We start from the raw sequence: 18,729 nt of genomic DNA on the forward strand, positions 1-18,729 counted from the left end.
ATTAAATTCTTCCTCCGTTCAAAGGAATGTTTAGAGTAAAAATACGATATAAGTTAGGTATGCATCTTCGTTCATCCACTGTTTAGAGAGCATATAAGAATGTATGATATATATTTTTGTTATTTGAATATTATATATGACATCACGATATGTTACATATGATTAATGAATAATTTTATTTACTATATAAAAATTATTATTAAATTTCCGATAAGGTAATTACAAGTTACCCCATATTCAACGAATGGTATCCCATGTTCTGCGGTGCCAAATCAACGAATGGTATCCCATGTTCAAGCCTCATACTATTCGCACCCTCTTCCACCCACTCCCCGATCCCTTCCTCCGCTACCTCGGTCTCAAACCCGTCTCCCCACGCCGACTCCCACAGCGACGACGACGATGACGCGCCGCTCTATTCCTCCTTCCCCGCCCCGCCTCCGGTCCGGCCGCGGCCCCCTTCCTCGCCCCGCCGCCGGCATCGACCCCACCTCCCTTCTCGACCGCTCCTCCCAGCTCTCCGTATCCGACGAAGACGAAGCGGAAGCTGACTCCGCCCCGTCGTTTCCCGAGCTTGAGGCGGCGGTCGAGCGGTCCATTACCGCCCTAGGCGGCGCCGCCTTCCCCAAGTTGAACTGGAGCGCACCCAAGGACGCAGCCTGGATCTCCGCCGACGGCACCGTCCGCTGCTCCTCCTTCGCTGACGTTGCCCTTCTCCACTCCTCCGACTCCATCGCCCCGAGATGGAGTTCCGCTGCTTCGCCCGCTGCCGCCGCCTCATAGCCAAATCCCAGCGCGAAGTCACCAACTGCTACCACGCCCTTCTCGACCGCCGCCACCACATTCTGCCTCTCATCCAGACCTTCTTCTCCGAGGTCGTGGGTCCCACGTTCGAGTCTCAGAACTACACCTTCGACGTTTATGTCACCAGTGACGGGCGGGTGAAGCTTATCGACTTCAACCCATGGCGTACCCATTCTCTTTACCTGGGAGGAGTCGGAGGAAGAAGTAGACAAAGAGCCGGGAGAAGAAGAAGCAAGATTGGTGGAGTTTCGGATTGTCGAAAGCCAATGTGGGGTGAGGCCAGGGTTGAAGACGGCTGTGCCTTACGACTACTTGGACACAGGGGAAGGAAGTGGGTGGGATCAGTTCTTGAGGAGAGCGGACGAGGAGCTGAGGAAGCAGGCCCAGACAATTTTGCACCCCAGTGATGATGCTTAAAGAAGAACAAAAGATCTTTCAGCTTGATTTCTTATGGATATCTAACCAGGTCAGTCTCAAAAGAATCACTGCTTCTAGTTTGTACTTTTTTGCTTCTAACTCTAGACACCAGTAGTCTTAAAAATCACTGGTTTTTGTTGTGACTGCTTGTTATTGGACTGAGTATATAATGTACTTCAAAGAGGATTATTACATCATGGATACTGTACCTCAAACAGCCTCAGTGTTGAAACACTTTGTCTTCTTGACTGTCCCATGCACCCTCGAATCTATTTCATTAGAATCTTTCCCCTTGTAAGAGACAAAATACATAGTTACGAAAAGCTCAGACAAGTGATCGGAGTGGCTATAGAATACATTGCTATTATGTTTGCCAGAGGAAGTGGAAGGTTAACATGGTGAAGAATTGTTTCATAGCATTCAGATAACCTCCTTTTGTATAGTGTCTACTATCTTGTTAGCCTTCTGCAATGATATAACAATTGCACTTGGCAGGGTTTGATGTTTGCTATAGCCAATGATATAACAATTGCTGTAGCCAATGCTATCTTGTTACTTTTATGTCTATCCCTTAAATCTTACTCAAGGCAAAAGCAAAACTAAAAGTTTGTGTTTGAAACATGATGGAACTAACATATATTATTCAAGTGTTCATACATCTAATATGGAGTCCACTCCTGCAGGTTGTAGGTTTTATTGCTACTGGATGTTTGGCATCATTTCTATCTTCCAGGTTCAGTTCCTCCCCTTACCAACCAAAGCCACCCCAAGGCCACCCCTTGCAAAAAGAACTAAAATTGCTACAGTAAAAATAAGAAAAGTGAATTGACATGTTATTGTTTAGATGGAGCAGAGTAATATTGTAAATCATTTGAAGATGTCCTATATATATATGAATAAAGCATACAACAATATGGAAATGAAAATTTGTTTCCATTGACCAACATTTTCTTCATCGAAACCTTCTCCTATGAAATGTACAGCTGGTGGTTGTAAAGCATATCTCTTACATGATATGTGACCTTGGATGGATTGAACATATCCTATGGCCTTGTTTCAAATTATGTGAGCCCTCTAGAAATTGGTCCAAGTCTATCAAGTAAAAAAACCTAGGAGTCATTTTAGACAACCATGTAGGAAAGTTGCCTTGATGGTCACCGTGGAAGCTGTAATTCCTCTTAGATCTTCTTGCCTAGATGAAGAGTTTGAGATAATTAGTTTTGTCGTGTTTTCTGCATCCAAGGGATAAACATATTTTGAAGAGAAACAAACCACGGTTCCATTTGACAAAATATTTTCCTTCAGTAAGGAGGTTCATACAATTTGCTACAATAAAAATACACTAATATCTTTGTGACTCAGATGCAGAGTTTGCTTATTATAAGGTGACTTCTAACTAAAGAAACTTTGCTTCAAATTTAGAATGGGAGAGTTTTCATAAATAAAGAGAGCATGAGAGAGTAGGGTAGTTTTCTCCTTAGCTATTCATATATTTTGAAACAAACGTCGTATAGTTGAACTTTCAGCATAGTTGTTCTTCATTTGTGAAAGAGAGTATACTTTAACACAAACATATGAGCTAGTTTAAGTTTCTTTCATGCAATGATACCATAAATTAAAGTTGTTTCACCATTTGTAGGTTTGAAATTATGGGGGCTGGCTCTACTGAACATTATACCGGGCAAAGTCTGAGGACAGATGTCATGAGGAATCTCAGTTGCCAACAAGCCATTAACTGCATGTGTAGGTTTTTTTGTCGACCTGTGCCCTTGTTAATCTTTAAGCAAACAATTGTGCTGTGTTTTGATAAATCTAGACCCGCTAGTGTTACTTATACTCGAGTTTAGTTTGCTTCAAACTTCTTTGGTGAATGATACAAATTAACTGGAAGCTTTTCCATGTATGATTTATGTGCGCTGCTGGAATTGTTTTCAATGGATTGAATAGGCCGTGGATTGCTATGTAAATTTCTAAATAAAACGAAGACTCATATGTTGACGCAATGCATGGTGTTATATTTCTCCTTTGGAATTCTCCTGGTTATAACTGATGATGTTGAGTTCATCTTGTTGCATCTATTCTTGAAAATTCTATTAAAATATTGGTTCAGACAGGTCCAACTTGCGACAGAAGTCTATCAATCAACTGAGGGCTTTGTTCGAGTACAACACTAGTCAGGATTTGTGGTTTTAAAATGACAGGAAGAAAGAATTCGTCATCGACAGGAAGAAAGAATTCGTCATTGACAGGAAGGTAATGCATCATCTTCATCGGACTCATTATGACACATAGAGGCCTTTCGAACCGGAATATACAGAAGAGCAGCAATCACGCTTTGGTTCACTGGAGATGTCTCCGGACAGACTAATGCCTCCTGTTTGCAGTCTGCTGGACAAGATAGCAATTCAAACAAGTAACTTCCCTGTAGACTCAAACCCTGAAAGCCGTGATAGAAGGAAGTGCCAAAACATTTTAATTTCTCTGATACACCGCATCCTATAGCGAGGAAATGAAGCTTCGACTATTTGTACAGGCCAAAAGACACAGAGGAGAGAACATGGTGAGGATTCGGAAGGCGGTGCCAAGGAAGGCAAGGGGCTCCTTAGCGGCGTGGCCACCGCCGAGACTCGTCGCCCAGTTCTTTTCTGAACCTACATAAATGTAATCCTCAATCTGACTTGAGTTGAAGAAACTAAATTATTTTTCTTTCGTTTTACTACAATAAAAACTATATGGTTAGTTTTGATCGTAGGAAGAACATACGGTATATATATATATATATATATAATGACAAATGAGGATTTCAAACATCCAGAATCAATGGTAAGATGTATAAAGAAGCAATATCATATATAAAAAACAGACCAAGATATAAAGAATGATCGAAGGGAGAAGATCATATTGGGAAATTACAGATTCAAACATCAAAAGAAATACACCCTAGCCCTAAACAGATAGAAGATCAAAAGAAGTTGAACGAGAAGAACATTATGGAACATCGAATCCGAATAACCAAGAAACAAAAAGTGACCCTCAATCTAAAACAAGACATAATCAAGAAATAGGAGGGCCAACCCCCTTAATAGCAAGTACGGTACATCCCGTGATGTTGGGCTTCTACCTGTACCCATCCTCACCGCTTGCATCATTCCCAAGATCTCGAAATGATAGAAAACTAGAATTGAATCCTTCCCCCCCTATCACAAACAAGACATGATCAAGATAAAGAATAGCTAAACGGGTGCATACGAGGGTGTCGACGATGGTGCACCGCCCAGATGACAGGCAACAACTTGATCCTCCTCGAAGCCCCATTTCCAAGTCTCCTTCAAGATCGGAACGAGCTCAATGTTCCAACCGAGAGCGCTACCGAAGCCCAACTAAATCGAACCAATATAACACAAAGGCTAGTGGACGCCAAAGCACATATGAAAACGTCATAACTCTAATAAAAGTCTCCAACCAGAGGATAATTACAACCTGATTGATTATGAAATCAAAAGCAACATCGAAATCGATTTCTCTAACATCAATTATTCTTCTTCCTCTTCAGCATGTTCTTGAACCAGTAGGCCGATTCCTTTGGGTATCGCATGTTCGTCTTAAAGTCCACGTAAACCAGACCAAACCTCGAAGTGTAACCCAACCTCCACTCGAAGTTATCAAGGAGAGACCATGCAAAGTATCCGATCACCGTCGCACCATCATCCATCGCCCTCTTCAGCTCGGTGATGTAGCTCTTGTAGAAGTTGATCCTCTTAGTGTCGCGCAAACCTTCTGGTAGAGTGACATTGCCTGGCTGATCCATTCCTACGATCATCATCAACATCATCAACATCATCATCATCATCGTCGTCGTCGTCGTCTTCGTTTTCAAGAGATCAGAAACTGTGATTACAACGGAGCGAGGAGACCATAGAATGTTTCATACCATTTTCTGCGAGGATGATGACTGGATCACCATAATTTACCTTCACGTAGGTCACAGCTTTGTACATTCCCCATGGAACTATGTAGAGCCAGCCGGAGTAGGCCTGAGTAAAATTCCATTACTAAAAGGTTAATCAACAGTTGCTTGTCAAGTGTAGATCAACGCAAGTCACAGATTAGGTGAAAAAGTATTTTAATGAGAAGAAGAAAAGGCATGGTTTTACCTGTGGACCAATCGGGACACCATCTCGGTCAACTGCAAGATATGGAAATGTAAGAAAGAAGGTTAACACAAAGAATGAAGCTATTACAAGGGATCAGCAAATCTAACATTTGAATTCGACGTGCCAGTCGTCTTGGTAGCTGACAGGTTTGGGATTGGTGACTCCATTATCCTTCATGTAGTAAGACGTGTATTGGTTGACACCAACATAATCATAAGAACCTTTCACCATCTTCACTTGATCAGCGGTGAATTTAGGAAGCCTGTCCTTGACAATTTCTCGAATTGATTTTGGATAGTATCCATATGTTAGAGGGTGAAGAAACCTGCAAACAGAGAAAGAGATCAATCGGTCACTTAGAGAGTATATACTCAATTGGAATAGGCTGCATTGTTACCATCCAAGGTGGAAATCCCTGGCTCTCTGGGCCGCAGCTTCGTCATTTGCTGAGTGTGTATAAGGCTCGTACCAAACGAAATCCAAAAGAATGCCAATTTTGCCTTTCTGATCTACCTGAATAGAGAGAACACAACAAGAAACATATGTTGATCATGGTCATATGTTGTATGACAGAATCATGACTTGTGTGCACAAGTCCAAACCTGATACTTTTCGCGATATCTCTTCACTGCAGCTGCATGTGATAAGATGAGATTATGAGTGACGATGTAAGGCTCTGTGGCTGAGTTTCCACCAAATTTGCAGTTGGTACATCTTCCAGGGGCATGAAAGCCACTGTCATAACCGAGAGCTGACACCACCCTGGGCTCATTGAATGTGAACCAGTTCTTGACTCTATCTCCATACCTCTCAAAGCAGAAGTCTGCATAGTTGGCAAATGCATCCCTGCATGATACAACTCATCAGACGGGCTTAAACAATCTCCAATGATTTATAATGCAAAGAGCATTATAGATTAAGGCATTGTCAGCAGCCAAGGGCTTACACTATCTTGGGGCTCAGCCAACCCAGATACTCTTTATGAAGTGCCAATGGAAGATCGTAGTGATAGAGATTTGCATAGGGAGTAATGCCTGAAACAAAAAATAGAACGAAAAAAGATTGTCGTTTGTTTCTTTTGATCATTAAACGTATAAAGTTTACCTTGCAGTATCAAGTAGTCGATTAGCCGGTCATAATAGTCTACGCCTTGCCAATTAATCTCTCCAGTTCCATCTAGAAAACAGAAGTCGTTATCTAACAGGAGTGGATGATGCAAAATTGGTATAGATCAAAGATGAGGACTGGATGATAAAAAAAATAATAGAAAAATATGTTTCTAGTACTTGGAAAAATCCTGCTCCAGGAGATGGAGAACCGATATGCATCAAAGTTGAACTTCTTCATGATGTCGACATCTTCCTAAACCATGAGATGTTACCAAGTTAACATTTTTTAACTCAACAATGAGAAATCGAAACCTATGAATTTCTATAGGCCGTAGCGACTTGATAAAGACCATAAACTACTCTACCTTGTAGTGATGGTATTCATCAACTGATACGTCAGCAGTGGCATTGTTGGGAATCATACCTGCGATCAACCAACACACACAAATAGAAATCCTCCAAGCAAAAATATTGAATCATTTCAGTGAAGAGGATGAAGTAAAAGAGAATGAGAAAGACTGCATGATACCCGGAACCCTAACAAATGCATCCCATATGCACGGTCCCCTACCGCCCTTGAGCGCCATGCCTTCGACTTGGTAGGCGGAGGCTGCAGTGCCGAAGACGAAGCCCTCGGGAAATGCATCACGGTTTAGTTGGTGGGAGTGGGCTCCGGTCGCGAAGCATGGATTGATTGATAAGATGAAGAGTAAGAAGACGACAAAGGATGAGAACAAGATGGAACACATCTTAGAACATAGATGATAATGTGGATGTAAGATCATATATTTATAGGAGGGCTGAAGAGCGGAAAGCATACATTTATGGAACACCTCTTAGAACTCAGGATTATTTGGGATTGAATAGTTGATCCGTTAACCACTTGCTTGAATGGATAGCATTTGGGAACAAATCTAAATCTATGAAGATTTGTTATGTATCGATTTATTATTGTAATTATTATAATGTATATGATACATAATAATATTTTAATTTTAAAAATATATGATTAATAAGTCATAATTATTGAATTGTGATGTTACAATGATTAGTTAATTTAATGTTAATAATAGTTATAATTTATTTAATTAGACATATTTATGTTTTAAAAAAATTATGTATGAATTTTTATTATTTAATTAATTTTAAACTTGGAATCATAAATTTATATTAGTTATTTCTTAAAAAACAATATATTTAGAGTTAACTATTAATTTATAATATTTTTAAAAATATTAAAATATAATTTAATAAGAAGGATCAAATTGAGGTCTGATGTACGAGAAGAATGAGAACCGGATAGAACATCTTGAATGTAGTCTTATGTGGGTAGGAGACTATGCAAAAGACATTTACAAGAAGGCAGACGTCAAAGTTTAAGAGATTCGAGTGGATTATTTAGGATTGAATAGTATCCATTAACCACCTACTTGAATGGATAGCGTTTGGGAACAAATCTAAATCTATGAAGATTTGTTATGTATCGAGTTATTATTGTAATAATTATAATGTATATGATACATAATAATATTTTAAATTTAAAATATATGATTAATAAATCATAATTATTGAATTGTGATATTAGAATGATTAGTTAATTTAATGTTAATAATAGTTATAATTTATTTAATTAGACATATTTATATTTTAAAAAATTATATATGAATTTTATTGTTTAATTAGTTTTAAACTTGGAATCATAAATTTATATTAATTATTTCATGAAAAAAAAAATGAATTTAGAGTTAACTATTAATTTATAATATTTTTAAAAATATTAAAATCTAATTTAATAAGAGTGATCAAATTGAGGTCTGATGTACGAAAAGAATGAGAACCGGATAGAACATATCTTGAATATAATCTGATTATGTGGGTAGGAGACTATGCAGAAGACATTTATAAGAAGACAGACGTAAAAGTTTAAGAGGTTCGAGTGGATTAGAACTCAGGATTATTTGGGATTGAATAGTTGATTCATTAACCACCTGCTTGAACTAATAGCAACCGATAGAAGATTTATTCTATATCGATTTATTATTGTAATGATTCATGATTTTTCTTTCTTAATATATATCGAACTATATTGTTTGCGTAATGTGGTTAAAGAAATAATTAAATTTGATTTCATGTGGATAAGTTAGAATTTTTGTCAATTAATTATATTAGTAATTGATTTATTTCCTAATGAGCATTATGTTTTTTTTTAAAAATAATACAAAATGTATTTTTATCTGTGAATAAATAAATAATATATTTCTATTTTTATCAATTTATTTTTCTTCTCCTTTAATCTTATATGAGATTTGAAAAGAGATTCCTCGAAAAAAGATATATATTTTATTAATTTTTATTAAGATTTTAAAATATTTAATATTAAAATTATTATAATGTGTATGATACGTAATAATATTTTAATTTTAAAATTTTATGATTAATAAATCATAATTATTGAATTGTGAAGTTAAAATGATGAGTTAATTTAATGTTAATAATAGCTATAATTTATTTAATTAGACATATTTATGTTTTAAGAAATTATATGTGAATTTTTATTATTTAATTAGTTTTAAACTTGGAATCATAAATTTATATTAGTTATTTCATGAAAAATAATGGATCTAGAGTTAACTATTATCTTATAATATTTTTAAAAAATTAAAAATTAATTTAATAAGAGTGATCAAATTGAGATATAACGTACAAGAAGAACGATGGGAATTAGATGGAACACATCTTGAATGTAATCTGATGATGTGGGTGGGAGACTATATAGAAGACATTTATAGGAGGACAGAATAATAGAAGGCGTAGAAGTTCAAGAGGTTCGGATAAGAACTCAGGATTATTTAGGATTAAACAGTTGATCCGTAAACCCTCATTTGAGACCTACTTGAACGGATAGCAATTGGACATAAGGTACGTATGTGAGCATGAGAACTACATGAATGGATAACAGTTAGACATGAGGTACGTATTTGAGCATGGGAATTACTTGACGGGTAGCAACCGGATTATCTACAAAGATTTGTTCTATCGAATATCAATTTATTATTGTAATCATCCATAATTTAAAATTTTATGATTAATAAATCATAATTATTGAATTGTGAAGTTAAAATGATGAGTTAATTTAATGTGAATAATAGTTATAATTTATTTAATTAGACATATTTATGTTTTAAGAAATTATATGTGAATTTTTATTATTTAATTAGTTTTAAACTTGGAATCATAAATTTATATTAGTTATTTTATGAAAAATAATGGATCTAGAGTTAACTATTATTTTACAATATTTTAAAATATTAAAAATCTAATTTTATAAAAAAAAGATTAAATTGAGGTATGACTCAAATTAGATTGATTAGATAGATCAGCCTAGTCAATTATTTTTTAACTCATATTTTAGATTAAGTTGATGATATTGATATAATTATTTACACGTAGTATTTGTAACTATGCTGGATGATTCACAATCAAAGTCCGTTATAATATTTTATCATTAGTTAAATTCTTCCTCCATCCAACCATCCAACCATCCAACGGAATGTTTAGTTGAGATATCAAGATATATATTTTTGTTATTTGACTATTATATATGATATCAAGATATGTTACATGTGATTAATGGATAATTTTATTTACTACATAAGAATTATTATTATATTTTTATAGGATAATTATAAGTTACCTCATATAGTTAACTATGATTAGGAGGAACAAAATGAGAACAGGATGGAACACATCTTAGAACATAGATGATAATGTGGATGTAAAACAGTACATTCATAGGAGGGCTGAAGAGCGGAAAGCATAGAATGGATAAGAACTTAGGATTATTTGGGATTGAATAGTTGATCCGTTAACCAACTACTTTAATGGATAGCATACGGGAACAAATCTAAATCTACGAAGATTTGTTCCCTCCGGTATCGATTTATTATTATAATTATTATAATATATATATGATACAAAATAATATTTTAATTTTAAAAATATATGATTAATAAATTATAATTATTGAATTGTGATGTTAGAATGATTAGTTAATTTAATGTTAATAATAGTTATAATTTATTTAATTAGACATATTTATTTTTAAAAAAAATTATATATGTATTTTTATTATTTAATTAGTTTTAAACTTGGAATCATAAATTTATATTAGTTATTTCATGAAAAAGGATGGCTTTAGAGTTAACTATTAATTTATAATATTTTAAAAATATTAAAATTTAATTTAATAAAAGGGATTAAATTGAGGTATGACGAGAATAATGAGAACCGGATAAAACTTATCTTGAATGTAGTCTGATTATGTGGGTAGTCTAATTATGTAGGTGGGAGACTATGTAGAAGATATTTATAGGAAGGCAAAAGAGCGAGAGGTATAAAAGTTTAGAAGATTAGAGTGGATAAAAACTCAGGATTATTTGGGATTGAAAAGTTAATCCATCAACCCTCATTGAGACTTATTTAATAGATAACTAAACATGAGGTAAGTATGTGAGCATGAGAACTATAACTATTTGAACGCATAACGGTTGGACAAATAGCACATATGTGAGCATGGGAACTACTTGGACGGATAGTAGTTAGATTATCTACAAAAATTTGTTTCTTTCTTAACATGTATCAAACTACCTTATTTGTGTAATATGGTTAAAAAAAATAACTAAATTTGATTTCCTATGGATAAGTTATAATTTTTGTCAATTAATTATATTATTAATTTATTTATTTCCTAATGAGCAATATATATTTTTTAAAAAATAATATAAAATTTATTTTTGTTTGTGAATAAATAAATAATATATTTCTATTTTTATCTATGAAAGCAAAATAATTAAATTAAAAATAAAAAATATTATTTTCTTTTTTCTTTAATCTTATATGAGGGTTGAAAAGAGATTTGTAGAAGAAAGATAGATACTTTTTATTAATTTTTATTAAGATTTTAAAATATTTAATATTAAAATTATTATAATGTATATGATACATAATAATATTAATTTTAAAATTTTATGATTAATAAATCATAATTATTGAATTGTGATGTTAGAATGATTAGTTAATTTAATGTTTATTATAGTTATAATTTATTTAATTAGACATATTTATGTTTTAAGAAATTATATGTGAATTTTTATTATTTAATTAGTTTTAAACTTGGAATCATATATTTATATTAGTTATTTCATTAAAAATTAAAATATATATATATATATTTAAATTATGAATAATGAAATGACTTATTTTTTATAAATCTGAGATATGACTTTGGATAAAATGATTTTTTTTATATATTATCTCTCTCATCAATTTCATGGTAACAAAGGTGACTTGATTAAACGAGTTAAAGCCACACCATGAAGTTTTAAGGACATGGCATGTACGTCACGTTGCCTAGAATATTAAGGAATATTATAACGAGAAAAGGTTTAACTGCATCATATGATTTTAATTATTATTAGACTCCATAAACCAAATCCATCAGCAAATCAATACGGATGTCTAAGAATAGTAGCTAATTTTATGCAATTACGCACCACAACATATTTACCATAATGGAAAATAATAATTTTTCTCAATCAATCACAAACGATCAAAATTAGAGTGAGTAAATACAAAAGCAGACTGCAAACCTGTTGAGAAAACTGCAATCCAAAAGAAGGCGACGGTTCGGCCATCGGTGCAAGTCGATCACTGTGGCTCTATTTTCCACACTCGGACGCATGCATCTTCTCCTGCGCTGATCAGACTGTTCTCGTCACCGAAAGCTACTCCATACACCCCTCCGAGGTGAGCTCCCTTGATCGTGATCCGGTTGGATGCAGGCTTGTCCAGCTCGTACACTATTACGCTGGTGTCGAGCGAGCCGGTGGCGATCAAGTGGTTGTCAGGAGACCACGCCAGGCAATTTATACGTGCAGTATGATACAACATGTTCTTCAACTTTACCTGCAGATGATTGTCAGTCATGATCTGGTATCGTAGACAACTCTTTTGCCTAAATTGATCTTTCATAAAACACCTTTCTGTGCCAGGAATGACTACTTGGCACAAAAAATCACATATCAAGTGTGAGCAAACATCATTAGTGATATTTCAATATCCTGTAGGTTATTGAAACACGAAAAAAAGTTTGAAAAGGAATTTTCACTCGGGAAATATCTTTGAAGTTCCAGAATTGACTGCTAACCTATTTACTAGTATGAAGGTTTTAGAAACTGAGTCCCTTCATCTGTGAAGTTCCCTGAACCTCTGATATAAGTATGAGCAGATGGATCTCACAAGAAACCAGATGATGTGCAATACAGTATTTTATAGTATACAAGTCACGACTATCATGATTAAAATTAGTAGCTCTACTTCCATTATTGCAATTTACTAGTAGTGGTAATCATAATAAACAAATATAATGGGCAACAAAATGGTGGATGATGCAAAGGGAAAAAACAGAATTCAAATCATTATGGTATAAACTAAGAATAGAGTATCAAGTTAAGAAAAGTTTACCTCTCGAGATTCCCGATCCCAAACCACAGCTTCTCGATTGGAATCTGCTGAAGCAAACATGGAAGCATCGGGGGAATAACATATAGCAGTAATAGTTCCTCGATGTTTCTCAAGAACAGCTTCCTCAGTAAGAGCATCTCCAGTAATGCTATAAATGTGTAGTTTTCCATCTTCAGCACCCACAACAGCCTCAGTCCCATCAGGTGAAATTGCAGATGTTGTCACAGCATATCCTAGTTTTGTTTCTGAAATTACTTTTAGACCCCGCAGCATGACAACTCCTGAATCAATTGAAACCAATGCTAGTTCAGGGATCTGAAGTGCAACTGCTATTCCCCTTGGTTGAGACCCAACATCAACTGGTTCTGTATCCCCACATTGATCGTCATTTAGAGGAACTCTCCAAACCTGTAAGTGAAGAGGAAAATAGATATTTTGGGTCCAACAGAATGATCCTAGTCAAGCACGAAAGAAATACTAGTTCTCCATTGTCATCGTACAATATGCGAAGCTTTTACTAGGTTTGTGGAAACATTTCTCCCACATGCAGTATAATAATATCCCCACCACTGTAGGATTAAAATAAGCATATTGCAATCAACTTGGCAAGGTATTTGCGCATGCCCAAAGGAAATTTATGCATGATCAATTTAGGTAAGGTGAGTAAGAGTAACTAAATGATATGAATAGTTTCATAAAAACTCATAAGAGAACTTCATCTAAAACAAGAGAAGGGACTTGATGGCTCTTATTCTGGATGTGGATAAGCCCCTCATACAAATTCAATAGCTAAAAATTATCAATGTAGTTGAACCCAAATAATTATATTTATGGCTATCTAAAATGAATCTATGGTTTGCCATTAAAAAGCAGATATAATAAAGCTAAATTCAATTTCTAACCAGTTAAGAAGAGCGTGCATACGAGAATTCTCACCTTATTGTCAAAACCTGAAGTCATGATTTCTTCTCCAACTGCAGCCAAACATTTAATTTGGCTACTTCCCTTTCTAACTAACTTACCAACATAACCAGTGCCTTGTATCCATCTTGTAATAATACCATCATAACTGCTAGACAAAAAGACTTTCTGACCACCTTGAAGAAGACAAACCAAAGAGGTGATGCTCTTCATATGTCCAGAAAATGATACTGGTGATTTTTCTAGATCACTGGCTGAGAATATTGTGATTGTTCCACCAAGAGAAACTATGACAAGATAGTCATTTTGCCACAGGCAACCAACAAGCATATCATCCACTCCCCCGGAACCAGGACATTCCAATGTTCTCCTCAGTTTGCCACATCCGTCCTCCATAATCTCCCATACTTTAGCAGTTTTATCAGCAGATACAGTCAGAACCTGTTTAACAAACATCAAAGGCGATTACTTATGAGAAATAAGTAAAAGCAAAGAGAAACAAATTTGAGAAAACTAATACGTAAAACAGAGAATGACAATGACTTAAACAACTTAGACATGATGGTTCATGTGATAAGGCTGCTCTTAGAAAGTCAAGAAAGCCTTTGCAATGGTGAATTCTATAGAAAGGACAATTTCAAAGCAACTGGCAAAGATATCGACTGTTGTTAATTATCAATTATCACAAAAGAAAAGGGATGGTCACTGAATGTATCCTTGGTTCATCAATGAGGATGAACTCAAGATATTTCATCTCAAATTAAAGATTATCATAATGACTGGCATGGGGCACCATGTGATTCAAGTTTGGGCCAGCATGTTGCACCATGTCTAAGTTGATACATAGGACTAGATGGGTCAGTTATCAGATCAGATCATGCCATATGGTATAATCCATTGATACATTATGAGGGCACAGGTAGGAAAGAATTATTCGATGAGGTTGCAGACACATCACACCTGAGTTTATTCTCAAATTGATATATAAATTAAATAAATCAGTTAAACCATCAGATTGGATCAATCAACCATTGCATCAAAGACTTATCCTTGTATCATGCCAAAAAGGTACCGACACTATCCCAAGCCAAATATAGACAATCATTGCATCAAAGGACAAAAAAAAAAAATTTATCAATGGTATTTTAACTCAAGTTTATCAACACCGCTTTGCCATATTTCTACGTTTCTTAAATTAAATACATATTTTTTCATAATGAAAATAGGCTGGCAAAACTAGCTAAATAATTAGCATAATATGGATCTACATATTCTAACACTCTTATTTCTTAATCTCTTTGCCTTGTTGTCTCTGCTTTTATCTAAGACTGTTGTATAAGGGCATCAATATCAGTATCTCACATTCGTGCTTGGGAGTTTCTCATTTTTTAAATCGAGTATTACCTTGCTATCAAAATTTGCTAGTGCCACCAAAAAAATAAAAGCAATCTATGAAACCAAAACAAAAAGAAAGGAAACATTGGAAATTAATGTCACAAACTGACACGAAAAATAAAAAGAAATCAATGACATATGTTGAAGAAAAAACTATTGCACGGTAATCTAGAGAATATACGAATAGAAATGTCAAAAAATTAAACTTGGAAAAATACACACAAATTATAATGACCATATAGCACTGCAAATAATTTGGTGCATGTAAATTAATGGAAGCACAGAAGTGGTGCTGACTTGTTTACTATCAGGACTCCAGCTTCCAGCATATATGCTACCTTTATGACCATCTTCCATGGGTAATTCACCAATTTTTTCTCCAGTTTTTCCATCATATATAAGTCCCTTCTTGTCTGAGCTCACAGTGATGAACTTACTTCCATCAGGAGAAAACCGTACACAATTAACAAAGTTTGAATGTTCCCTGCAGTTCAAGAAAAAAAAAGTTCACAAGGTAAAAAGTTGCATAAGTGGTGAAATACAATTATTTTCCAGTGTGTCCTAATTGTCATGCAAACTAGATCAGTTTGCATAAGTTGGAATTATATTATCTTATTTAGCAGGATGCAAAAAACAAATGAACATAGAAGTTGGTGGCATACATGTGCAATGAAATTCAATTATTCTTCAGTGACTGCTTCAGGTCACAAACAACAGATAAGTTTGCATATGAGAAGATGTTGAATGATGTTGTAATTTATGGTTTTTAAACAAGATGGAACATTTCCAGCAAATCACATTATGCATAGGAAAATATTGGCATATAGAAAAAAAATTAAAAACGGTACGGAAACAGAGTCAAGAAAGCCAGGAATAAATAGCTTGCAATGTTATTAATGTAATTCGAACAAACCTATGGGAAAGCTTGAATTTGAAGGGTGGACCTTCGTAAAAGTTTACCAAGAAATCTTCACCACATGTGACAATTCGATATGGTCTAGTTGGCTTAAACGCACAACTCAATACCCTTCTTGAGTGTCCATCAAACTCCCCAACATTAGTACCTGAATCCCACCTAGACAAGAAAACAATTTCCCAAACCTACGCAATAAGCAGTAATCTAATGAAAATTATACTTACAGGATATACAGAAAAAGAGATAAAAGATGTTAAATACCTGAACATTAATTTACAAGTTCTAACAATCACAACATAGGACAACAGAAAGAACATGTCATCCAAAAATGCACAGACATGACTTTTTCATTAAGTTGTGAATAGAGCCATGATTTTTTAATAAGAACGGAGATTATACATAAGCAGAAAAACCTTGAAAAAAAAAACAATATGGTTTTCATAATAATTTTTTAATAGTATGGGAACTTTAATGCGATCCAGAGATTTTCTGCATCCGTAATCGGAGAAAACATAACCTTATTTTCCAATTTAAAACAAAAAATTTTCAAACAATAAAATGAGAAGCTCAATTTCCTGGCCCTAATGTTTGTTACGGTTTCTCATATCTAGTAATCAAAAGTAAAAAAAAGATAATCAAAATAAAATAAAAATACTATAAGCTTTGGTACCCTATCGCTTTTCCATAAACAGTGACCAGAAAAGAACAATGTTGGGGGGTGGGGGGGCGAACCGGAGGAGAATAAACACTATATCTTACATGAAGGCCCGCACGAAGGACTTTCCTTTGCCATCCCCGCAGGCGACGATCCGGAGGCCATCGGGCGACCACTGTAGGTCATCGATGCGGCCGGAGAGGACGCGGAACTCGTTCTTGAGTGCGCGGTCGCCGTACCTCCCCCAGATCCGGATGACGCCCGAAACGTCGGCGGTGGCGACCCACTCGCCGTTGGGTGAGAACCGCGCCACCGTCGCCTGGTACGCGTGCTCCCCATAGATCGACACCTCCAGCGGCGCCCCCAGCTGCTGGATGATCACCGATCGCCCGTTGCAGTACGCGATCGTGTCCGAGCGCGGGTCACCGGATATCAGTATCCCCCGCCCCCGCTCCGTCGCCGGCACGCACGCGTACGTCTCCGCCAAATGTGCCATTGCCATAGAAAGTGAGCGATCGATCGGGAGAGCGAGAGAGCAAGAGAGCGTGAGAGAGTTAAGAATGGGAGCATTTATAGTTAAAGAGGCCGCCTATTGGTGTATGCTCGACACGATGGGATGGAGGAAAGGGAACGGGTCCAAGCACGTTGGCGTCAGACACGCATGCGGCTTCTACACCAACGCAGCATCTCCACGACATGCTTCGGCTAGTGGGGCCCCATTTCCTGGTTGGAGTTTGGTGTCGCTTGTTACTGACGAGGACATGATGTGGCTTTGGAAGGGGGCGGACGGGACCGGTACACCCAGGTTCGTAACGGTCGGGCGTTGCAACTCCGTCGGATCGACCGAAACGTGTGATCTGTAACAACTTGTGCAGCACGAACGGGGAGCCACGGACACGTGGTGCGCCACGAAACGTGGCGATGGCCGCGATGAGCGGTTCAAAATGTTGCGATGGAGACAAGCCTGCGAATGACAAGGGGAAGTTGAAGCCGTTTGATGGGACCGACTCTTGGAGGATGCGCTGTTGTAATTGTAGCTGCATCCACAAGCATCGAACCACTACTCGACTTTGATGATCAAACATAATCTTAAGTCAATTTTCTTATTTAATTTTGACTTTTTCATATCATATTTTGTCTACTTGGTTCTCTAACCACCTTAGAAATCAAATATTGATGCATCTAAGTTAAATTTAGTCAAAGTAAATAAATATCATATCAAAAAATAATTTGATTCAAAATTTTAATCTTATACGTTATGGATCAAATCTAATCTATGTAAAATTTAACTCTTTTAATCCTTAACGAAATGATATTATTATTTTAATCCATCCTCATCATCTAAACACATGACTATTTTCATCATACCTATCGAGTTGTCTCAGTTGTTAGGATCTCCTTTTTCTCATTCATGCATACGTCTTATTATCTGAAATGAAGGGTGTGTAGCTGAAACAATGAGTTCCTCATCATCATCATTTTCTAGATAGAAAGATTTCCAGCCATTGCCATTATAGTGTTCTCCTGTTCTGGGAAATGAGATCGATTGCAGAGTGCATTAGATATCTTCTTGTCTCTTGGGTGAAGTCAATCTTGTTAATGGTGTCCTCCATGCCGTGTGCCAACCATTTCTGAGCTCAGGGGGTCCACGTATGTGGAAGGCAGCTTATACCTCGCTACCTTTACAACTGCAATCGAAGTTTGCACTCCATAAAGTCATAAGGGATTCGAAAGGCTAATGAGTTCATTATCACACCGCAATCTCCACTACTGTACATCTTATCTTTTCCCGCAATCATTTCATACGTCGGGAGTGCCTTGAGGTCGATCACCTCC

At 35.9% G+C, this 18,729-nt stretch overlaps 2 protein-coding genes and 1 pseudogene across 3 annotated transcripts; 1 reads left to right on the forward strand and 2 right to left on the reverse strand.

The window, feature by feature from the left end:
- The first annotated feature begins 244 nt into the window (after positions 1 to 244).
- On the forward strand, positions 245 to 3,224 carry LOC135638808 (uncharacterized; annotated as a pseudogene).
- Positions 3,225 to 4,648: 1,424 nt separating this feature from the next.
- Positions 4,649 to 7,259, reverse strand: LOC135637717 (beta-glucosidase 26-like). Of its 2 annotated transcripts, none has more exons than XM_065150464.1 (11): positions 7,014 to 7,259; positions 6,850 to 6,908; positions 6,662 to 6,737; positions 6,480 to 6,551; positions 6,322 to 6,409; positions 5,978 to 6,221; positions 5,773 to 5,888; positions 5,483 to 5,637; positions 5,376 to 5,407; positions 5,153 to 5,255; positions 4,649 to 5,031 (listed from the first exon to the last, which is right to left on the reverse strand). In XM_065150464.1, the coding sequence occupies exons 1-11, from the start codon at positions 7,231 to 7,233 to the stop codon at positions 4,751 to 4,753; spliced, it is 1,446 nt and encodes a 481-aa protein (XP_065006536.1). In that variant the 5' UTR covers positions 7,234 to 7,259; the 3' UTR covers positions 4,649 to 4,750. The 2 variants fall into 2 exon arrangements, with proteins under 2 accessions (XP_065006536.1, XP_065006532.1); XM_065150460.1 differs by having other exon boundaries at positions 5,483 to 5,700.
- Positions 7,260 to 12,056: 4,797 nt separating this feature from the next.
- On the reverse strand, positions 12,057 to 17,419 carry LOC103979239 (actin-interacting protein 1-2-like). The gene is made up of 6 exons (XM_009395307.3): positions 16,998 to 17,419; positions 16,236 to 16,397; positions 15,620 to 15,806; positions 13,943 to 14,368; positions 13,007 to 13,414; positions 12,057 to 12,448 (listed from the first exon to the last, which is right to left on the reverse strand). The coding sequence occupies exons 1-6, from the start codon at positions 17,393 to 17,395 to the stop codon at positions 12,191 to 12,193; spliced, it is 1,839 nt and encodes a 612-aa protein (XP_009393582.2). The 5' UTR covers positions 17,396 to 17,419; the 3' UTR covers positions 12,057 to 12,190.
- Between the last annotated feature and the right edge of the window lie 1,310 nt (positions 17,420 to 18,729).

This window comes from Musa acuminata, chromosome BXJ1-3 (assembly GCF_036884655.1).
Source record: "Musa acuminata AAA Group cultivar baxijiao chromosome BXJ1-3, Cavendish_Baxijiao_AAA, whole genome shotgun sequence".
NCBI classification, from domain to species: domain Eukaryota; kingdom Viridiplantae; phylum Streptophyta; class Magnoliopsida; order Zingiberales; family Musaceae; genus Musa; species Musa acuminata.